General features: G+C 33.7%; 1 protein-coding gene across 1 annotated transcript; it reads right to left on the reverse strand.

The window, feature by feature from the left end:
* Positions 1–1269: 1269 nt before the first annotated feature.
* On the reverse strand, positions 1270–10199 carry LOC142622839 (ferredoxin-thioredoxin reductase catalytic chain, chloroplastic). Its single transcript, XM_075796396.1, has 7 exons — positions 9973–10199; positions 8403–8596; positions 7663–7775; positions 4273–4322; positions 4053–4124; positions 1856–1916; positions 1270–1462 (listed from the first exon to the last, which is right to left on the reverse strand). Exons 2-7 carry the CDS (start codon positions 8539–8541, stop codon positions 1418–1420), a joined length of 480 nt encoding a protein of 159 aa, XP_075652511.1. The 5' UTR covers positions 8542–8596; positions 9973–10199; the 3' UTR covers positions 1270–1417.

Genomic DNA, 10199 nt, shown 5'->3' on the forward strand with positions numbered 1-10199 from the left:
TTTTGTTAGCCCATTATGATATGTTGCCTTTTCCTTATGAGAACCCCCCAATGACAAGAGATCCAATTGATGTGCTATAACTGTGGGGGGTAAAAATGCTTAAATGCACATTTGGGCCTTGGGTCTGGTTTGTTGGTATAAGTCTATTCAATCAATTTTCGAGGCCCATAGGCCAGTTCGCGCTACAAGGGGCAGAGGAGTTGTCCGAGGAGGAGTATCTCCTCGGACGGGCCCAACAAAGGCCTGTTGGGTAAAGGATTTAGAGATAGAATTCTAGAAGATCTGTTGGGTAAAAGCGTGATCCAAGCACTCATTAGAAGGAGGAACGTGTGAGAAATACCAAAAGAGAAAAAAACTGCTACCACCACATTAAAGGCCCTGCACCTACCTCCCTGACCGCATTAATGGAGGAATGACTTCTGAACAGTAATATTCAGCCTTCCAGCTATTGTTTAAAGACTTCAAGAAGGTGGTTGATGGGACAAGTATCTATGAGGAAAATCTGTGTTACATGTGGAAGAAACAGGGAAGAAGAAGAGGGATATAAGAAGACGAGAGAGGTAAGCAGAAGGGGGACCTTTTTTGGAACTAAAAATTGTAATCTTTTGCTTAAAGAAAGAAAGGCAATACGAGTAGTCATCGGCTTACGTCCGAGAAGAGTTTTTTGTCATATTTATCTATTATTCGCATAGATCGCAGCATTCTAGCCTGTTTATTAACTCTTCAATATCCCTAATCTAAGTTTCAAACCTATACTCTACAAATTTCATTATATAAGACTCTTTGGGCCTGAGTCCATCTAAGGATTGAACCGGGTACAAATTGTGCACTTACAATAACCATGCAAATATTATGGCCGAAAATGATTGATACCATGTTCTTATTTAAGAAAAGTTCGTAAATACGTTTTGAGGACTATCATTGCATTCATACAGAACAAAAGTCTTTAGTGGAGTATAAATAGACAGGCACCAGGGCCCCCTAAATATTTTATTATTGCTGTGGTAATACCAATAAGATAAGAATACGATATGCCTAATGCAAGTCAAGGTCCTAGCTATAGTAAGGAAAAAGTGTCCCAAGGAATAGAAAGAAATCAATATTTATCTTTTGTTATGAACCCAACTATTCTTTTCTTGAGGAGGTCATAATAGAGAACCAGCGATTGCCTTGTTTGTGGGGTTGACGTTAAAAGTCTACACTTCGGGGCCCCCAGCATTCCATTTTAAGTTCTCTCTCACATTTGTGGCACTGAGAACTATAGAGAACTACGCAAATTAAAAGTACTTAATAGGAAATTGGAAAAGCCAGATATGGATCCTGATTAGGATACAAATATACATACAATGATGATTATTTTTTGCCTAATACAGGTAATTGACTGCTTAAACAAGTAATTATGATACACCAAACCATGTTATATATTTGCTGTTGTTGCTCTGATCTCATCCAAGGATATAGTCTGCAATGGCAAAACAAAGTTGGATTTGTGCCAAAGAAGAAACATATATAGTTAGAACATGTATAATTATAACTATGATAATTGGAAGAAATTTAGTGGTAGTAATAGTTGCAGTTATTGCAAGAACATGATGATGAAGATGATGGCGATGAAATAACCAAAAAATGTGTCTGTGAGTGCAGGTGCACTAGTGCATGCATGTCAACAAATGGTGCGACTGTCTAAAATCGAAGTCTTTGTTTTCAAAAAATTTGATGGCTATCCAGCATCATAAACAAGCTTCAACATGTTAAGTCCAACCTATGAAAAGAGCTTAACATCTTCCACCTTTTGATATAGTGAGTATCATATCAAAGTAAATCTAGAGAACAAATAAAACATGTAAATCATTACCTGTTCCTTCCCAGCAAAATCATTGTCAGGAGTAAGAAAGAGCATGCAGTGGCATTCCTTCCTGCCAAGGGCAACTTAAGATTAATTTGAGAGGCCAAATTTACATATACGAAAATAAGTAATTGAAGAAAATAATGATCTGCAATTGCTTGCAAGTTCAAATGTTGGACTTCCTGCCAAGGGCAATCTTATGATTAATTTGAAAGACCAAATTTACAAATATGAAAATAAGTAATTGAAGAAAAGGATCTGCAATTGCTTGCAAGTTCACATTTTAAAGGTTTAGATGGATAGATAAGCTTACAATTCTCAAGCCACGTTCAAGAAAAAGTAACTTTTACCTCTAATAGTAATATCTTTTACCATTATATATATATATATAAATTTTTTGGGGATAAGTTAAACAAATACCTATTCCTCAGATTACAGAATGCAAATTTTCAAGCAATCATCCAATTCATTGAAGAACATATTATAGAGATCAATATAGAGTTCAAAATGTTTATGAACAACATAAGAGCCATGGCTTAGACAAAAGATATATTCTGACATTAACAAATCTTGATGCCATCAATATACTTTAATCATTTTGACAAAGAGAACCAAGATACAAATTATTGTGTGAATTTTATAATGCAAATCTGATATCTCACCCATGCATAACGTTCAACTGACATTAAAATTAGTCAGTATTAAATTTTACTTGAAGCAAATCTACATTTCAATAAGATTTAACAAAGTCCCAATACATTCTGCCACCCATATCCTGAATTGGAACAGCTAATTAATACTCTCAATGGATATCCTTGTGGCCTCTAAATAGAATTTCATCAACAACAATATTTTTACTTGAAACTTTGTCCATTTCTCTCACGTAACTCTTCCAACTAATTTACTGTGCCCAACCTTGCACTGGCTATGGGCTGCTACTGATACCAATAGAACTTAAACTGGTAGGATTTTTGCAAAGGATTCAACTGAAATTAACATCTGCTCCAAACTCATATTATCTATATGCTGTCTTGCTATTTAATCTAAGGGTCTGTAAGATAATTGGAGGACATTATCTTCCATTGCTAGCTCAATTGGCATCCATATTCTGCTTCTTAACAGTGCAAATGGTTTCTTTTTTTGGCACAAAAGGAAACAACCTAAGCCAGCTTTTTGTTATATAGCATTACCTGCCTACCTCTTAACTCCATGCAATTGAATTTCTATAGAATCTAACCATTCTTGTTGCTAGAATAATCTAAACTCCACACCATAAGGCAGGGGAGACTTTGAGCCAACCAAAGGTGAATCATCTGTACTTATAAAAAAAAAAAGTTGAAACTTCTGTACTTGTAAATCTTATGTCCTCTCTAATGGTTTTATATCAAGTTAGTGTGTGCGTGTTTATTTACACATACAATATCAATCTCTTTTCTTAAATTTTAAATCCTATAATATGCTTTCTATTAGTAAAAAAAGAACACACAAAAAAGATTTCTACTTCTCTAGGAACTATATCATCATTTACCAACAGTAAATGGTCCTTCTATCTCAAAATAATATTCCAACTTAAAAATACATAAGTTTTAAGGAAAAGTAATAAAAAAAAAACCTCTTACCCACCCCAGTATTTTAATTTTCCAACATTATCCCTCACATTTATTTTGAAAGTGAAAAGGCAATCATTTTTTTTTTTAAATACAATTGAAAAAGGCCATTATTTATAGGAAGTGTAAAAAATTAGTCTACACCTTTTTGACAATGAACTATTAATTAGATACAGCCAAAAAACAGGAAGTATAGACTATTATTGAGAGACGAAGGGAGAAAATTGCCATCACTGACCAAAAGTTCAAGTTCGACTTATGACTGAACCATGACACTAATTCAATTTCATAATTCCAATGATGAAAGCACTAAAATATATCAACATAAATCCGGAGTCATTAAGCCCTTATATTTCACAACAAGCATGGTCAAGATATTGCAAAGCATGATTTTGATTTCCTTGCTAGAATCTTGGCAACAACAAGCAATCATCCTTGAAAACAAAAGAGGTTTACCTTTAAGTTCATCGACTTGAGTACCAACAATCTTATGCTTATAAGGATTACAACTATGTTAAAATCCAACTACAACATTCAAATGCGTGCATCTGTCAATTTGTTGCATATCACTTTGAAATAATATATATATATATATTTACCTTTCTCTCATGGGAACACATGGACAGTTCCAAAACCCCTGCCCAACCTCAGCAGGTTTGTCATCATAATGTCTGAAACAAAATAGGTGCATACTTGGATTATGAAATGAATGTATATAAATTGATATTGACCTTAAAAACCATTTAGAGATCCACAGGAAGCATTGCACATAAAGTAACATATATGGTAAAAAACAAGAGTCAAAGATAAAATATCTACCGACAAGGGCAAAGTGGTGCACCCAATGAATCTTTATGGTCAGCCAATCCCTGTTCAAATTTGAAGATAAGTTTCTTTTAAATATGTTACTACTAAATGGTTTTCAACAATTAAACGTAGATGCAATGGAAAGACTGAAACTCAGAATAGTAATCAACAACAAAATGAGTTCAACATTTAAAAATCAGATTGGAAATGACATTTTTCACATTTAATCATCTGTGTTCTTATCAAGTGCATCCCTAAATTTAAGCAAGATCTGGTTTCACTATCCATGAGAAAAAGTTGCAACAGTGCATCCATGTCTACTACTTGTATCTTTCTGATCTTTCGAGAGAGAATCAATTTCTAGATTTTGAACAAAATTTACATTGAATGGTAACAAACTGTTAAACCCGAAATAGAACATCATTTCAGTGATAGATATGACAGTGATAAGTAATTAATTTCATTGAAAAAACTTAGAAGGTGCTACAAAACACAGACTGTATACAAAAATAGGAAGCACAAAAAGAAAGGAAAATGAAAAACAAATAAACAAAGTGAAAAACAAATGGCAGCAGCTAAGAGAAGCTCAAGGAGTCTGAAAATTCTAGAAGCCCCTAGATAGAAAAGGAAAAAGAGGACAAAGTCCACTCATATAAGGATTTTAGAAGTAAGTATTTCAACTTCATCATGCTGACTTCCTGACCCTCAAAGCACCAGGCATCGCTTCTCTCAATAAACACCACATGAGACAATGGAACCACTGACCATATGCACCCAATGCATCTCATCAATGATGTTATGCCTGTGTGTTTAAGAAGTCATCATGCATACATTATCATTCAAAATGATTTGATAGAACTCACAATTTGGAATGTGAAGGGCCATCAGATTATCAGGGAAACCAATTTAAAACAGAAGGCAAACACACTAAACTCCCACGACTGGGAGGGATCCCTTACTGACAAGCAAAAACTAATTCAGTGCTCTACCATGAATATCTCACACCTAATAATTAGAGAACATATTCAGCAATGGGCCATAAGAAGTTGCAACCAGTCATCCAAGCAAAATACTAGAACAAGCTATGTTTAAGAACTCTCTTATCAATGTGGTTGCGGACACAAGATACAAGGCTGCAATCATGTAAACTTTTGGACCACAATGCAAGAAGAAGACGGCCCAACTATTGACCTCATAGATGGAGTCTACTACCAGTTGGGTCTAAGGCCTAATCATTTACTTTCTAGGATTTATTTACTTTATGTAATTGGAGAACATTATCTCTTTTTCTCCTTGGTTTAGGAATTTCATTCATTTTCTTACCAGGGTAGTAAAATAATGTAAAATAATAAATACAGTTATTCCACAAAGGTTACTGAAGGCTGGAACTGTTGAATGCCATTAAGAAGAATATTATTCAAGGTAATATCCATATATAGAGTGCTATATGCTGGAGGTATGAAGTCTTTTCCACAGAAAGGTATTTGGAGGGTTAAACTAGCTTGTTTCTTAGTTCTTACATGGACAGCAGCCTTAAGGAAAATTCTAACGATAGACAACTATCAAAGAAGAAACATACTAGTTGTGGAATCATTTTGTATGTGCAAGAAGATGGAGAATCATTCGAACGTTACTTCAACATTGCGATATTGCAAGAGAATTACGGTCTCTAGTGCTATGTTTATTTGGGGTGCAATGGATCATGCCTTGTGGGGTAATTGATTTATTGGATTGTTGGAAGAGGGGGGGGGGGGGGTGTTTCTAGACATTGGAATGGTAATATTTGGAACGCAATCCCTTTGTGGCTTGTGCTAAATGTGGACCATTTGCAAAGAAAGCAATAGCTGGACATTTGAAGGAGTCGAACAAGCCACCACAGATCTTAATATGATCTTCTTACATGCCTTCAATGATAGGATGGCTACTTTATATGGTTATTCCATCTATAATTTACTAGAGTTTCTTTATTTTTTTTAATTTTAGTTGATTTGTGATGCCTTCCAAGTACACAACCTATATACTTGGATGTGCTGTTTCTATACTTCTATAAAATTTCTTTCTTATAAAAAGAGGCTAGTAGAATTAATATAATTGGTTAGAATTGTTCCCTTGCTAGGATAATAAGTTTGGAACACCAAAAAGACTTACTAGCAATTGACAGGGTATTGGAGGTAAGTTGCCCCATGGAGGAGAAAATAGAATACAATGACCTCATTCGCAAAAGTCTGAAAGACAGAACACAATATATAAAAGAAGAATTCTTGGATAAAGGTTTAAAACCAAATGGGAACATGAGAAGCTATCCATTTTTGGACCTTGGTAGACATTTGGTGCCTCACTTCTTAAAGATCAACTCAGCCTGATAACCAGTTCTTTCCATAAAGAGCCTCAGTTATGTGCACTATGTTCATAAAAATAAATATGCACAGTACTAAAGCAACTTGACAAGATAGACATCCAGATGTAATCATCTTGCTTATTTTATACGAGAGAATATTATACCTTACTCTTGGTTCTTCCCCTGAGATTTAATTAGGTAGGACAGAAAAACAGGACCTCTATTCTAAAACTTAGGAGACAAAATTGAACACAAACACAGATTAGACACTCAATGGCCAGTGGTAAGGCACTGATAAATTGTTTTTGCTAAAATCAACTTAATAAAGTAACTATAAAACAAATTTTAATGACCAACAGGATATCAGAATTCACAAAGATAAGAAAAATGCTTCTCTCATAAACTTATGATGCCATTCATCAGATGTAATATGCTTTAATCTATAGTATAAAGTAAATCATGTTGCAGTTCACACTGTAATTCAAAATTGCAAAGCCCTTAAATTACATTCTGATTTGCTGAATTTGAAACTCAACCCACACTGATACAAAATGATTCCATACCCAAAACAATGCCATGTCATATAACACATAAATGCGGTTACAAAGCCAAAACAAGTATCACAGAGTTGTAGGATGCTGTCACAGTTTCATGTTAGAAGATTTTTGCCCCACCACGGGACATTTCTGGTACTTTAAAAAATAATAATGAAGGAAGAATGTAGCTGCAATAGGGTGAAACTCACAAACTGCATTAGGGAGAAACTCATAAGCACTAGAGCAGTATGTTATCAAAACCACACAACTGTGCTTATGGGGTGTTATAGAAACTAAGGTCATGAAACTTAAAATACCTACCCAAGTTCCCCACTTATTACATCCCACTACCCCAATACTCCCAAACACATTCTAATATATATACATATACATATTACATACTGATGAGGAGTGTCAAACATTATATTTAAGCGAAGAATTCCAATATGCAAAAGGGAAAACACATACACGAATTCAGTATTCATTGTCACAATACAGTGGCAAATTCAATCCACTGACAATATGTACCTTGATAACAACAGAAGTCACTCCCTTGTCCACACAGAAGTATGTTCCCGACTTACGAGCATACTGCTCGGAGAACTTCCTCATTATCTCAATAGACTTCTCCGTAGGGTCCACTGAAAGAAAAACCAATTCAAATCAAATTAAAATTAAAAAGAAGAAGAAGAAGAAGAAGAAGAAGATATTTTGTTTTGTTTGTCACATCAAAGGAAAAAATTTTCCATAGTTAATGGCCTAGAAAAACTTTGCCAATGATAACTTTTTTTTGCTCAAATCAATTGTTTTCCTACTTAATATTTTTCATAGATTCTGAATTTAGACCCTACTCTCCCATTTAAGGCTCCTAAATGGCCTAGAAAATAGAAAATATTTCCCATTTGAGGTTTTTTTTTTTTTTTTTTTTAATGAAATTTCTCTCTCTCTCTCTCTCTCTCTCTCTCTCTCATATGATTATACAGAGTTAGCGCTAATGAAATAAAAAAAAAAAAAAAAGTTTTCAAATTCATTTTGAATGTCACAACCAAACAAACAGGAAAATCAGTAAGTAACCAAACTTAAGTCATTTTTTCAGATAAGATTTTCGTCAGAAACAAACAGGTAGAACTATAACTTCAACACTTAAAATTCAATTACAGCATATCACAAAAACACACACACACTGACTGTCGAAGCATCCAGAAACTAATGTTTGAAACAAAATTACTCAAAAAGTTAAACAATAAAGAAGAAAATTGTTGGGTTACCTGCGGCTCGAACGACAAAGCGGTGAGGAGAGCGAGTGAGAGGAGAAGCGAATGAGGAGGAGGGAGGAATGCGAATGGCGAAGGAAGAAGAAGCTTGAGCTTGAACTTGAAGAGTAGTAGTAGAAGTAGTAGTCATCATCGCCAAAACTGGAGTAACACACACAGCTCTCCCTGTGACTCTCAGTTTAGTACTCCTAATAAATAAAGAGAGATAAAAACAGAGCGCTTTGTGATTTATATTTATATATTTTTGGGTGGTTTTTAATTTTTAATCTTTTGCTTTTAATTTAGATTTGGGGATTATTTGTTTATTTTTTTTTATGGGTTTTTATTTTTATTTTTTTAAGCTGTGCCCGCCACACTCACAGCCACTCGTTGTTAATATCGGTCTAGGAATTACATCAACCACTCGGTCCGAGACCGCGACACCAACCTTTTCTGGGCCTTGGGCCTCAAGCTTCATTTTTTTTTTTTTTTTTAAAAGTTAAAATGGTTAAAATTTATTTGGATATACTGCGTATGTAGTCATTTAGCAAAAAAAAAATAAATTATGTAGTTTCTATCTTTTTACACCATATTTTATTTAGTTCATAATTTTTTAGTTGCGTTAGTTTGGTCCTAATTTTTCACTGTCGAGTTAATTTAGATATTGACGTTAACTCTTAGATGAAAATTACTAACATGATTAACAACCAAAGTATAAAATTAATTTATTACTACATAATGGAAACTTCTTCTTTTTTTGGCTATTAGTCACATTAATAATTTTCATTCAAAAGAAAACAACAAAGACTAAATTGACGATACTGAAAGGTTAGGAATTAAATTGACATAATTGAAAGATTAGAGACCAAATTAAAATATAACGTAAAAGATAGAGACCAAATATATAATTTACCCCAATTATTTTTTTATAATTTCTTAGTTTTGAATTTAACCCAGATGTTTGAAAAAGTATCAATTTTAATCCTAAACTTCTCGAATTTGATTAGGAATTTTAAATAATTGATGCAATTTGAAACTAATGAAATTATAGAACTTTAATACTAATTATCATCCTAAAATTATAGAATTTATTTTTTTTTGGTTTGGACTGCCACGTATCACATCAAACTTGGACCCCACCAAAAGCATCTTATTGTCCTAAGCATGTGGGATATCCTTAAAAAAAAAATCAAAATCATGTTCCCAATCTACACGCATCAAGATATTTTATAGTTTATTTGACAAACTGTATATCTTATACAATTTTCTTCTGAATTTTTTAGGATAATATTAATCAATTTTAATTTTAATTACTTTATTTTATAATCGAAAGTTCAATTAAACAAGTTTTGGGTTCTGATTTTTATGCAATTTATGAATAAAAAATTACATTTCCTGATCCATTCATAGCCAATCCAATTTCATGAAAGGTATTCTAAGTGCACTAATAACACATACAATTATAGTGTGGTGAATTCAATCTTGTATCTTATTAGACTGTATTTCAAGGATTGGAGTTCAAATTTTTCTGCCTTCTTGAATTTGAAAAAGCTACAAGCTTGATTCTTGATGAAGTTGGTCTTACCTAATCACCGAGAGTGCAAGAATGTGTTTGAGAATTGAGCCCAATTAGGTTGCTTCTATTCTTAAGTTCAGTGAGAGCCTCCCCCTTTTGGTACAAAATGGCCTTCAAGGAGACCCCAGATGAAGAGTTTGGTAGCAAGACCTTCACAGTTATGGAAGGTTGTTTATAATCCAGCTCCTGGAATTGCAGAATAAGACTTAGACATGCATGTACCTATAGAGATCTCT

This window comes from Castanea sativa, chromosome 1 (genome assembly GCF_040712315.1).
Source record: "Castanea sativa cultivar Marrone di Chiusa Pesio chromosome 1, ASM4071231v1".
NCBI classification, from domain to species: Eukaryota; Viridiplantae; Streptophyta; class Magnoliopsida; order Fagales; family Fagaceae; genus Castanea; species Castanea sativa.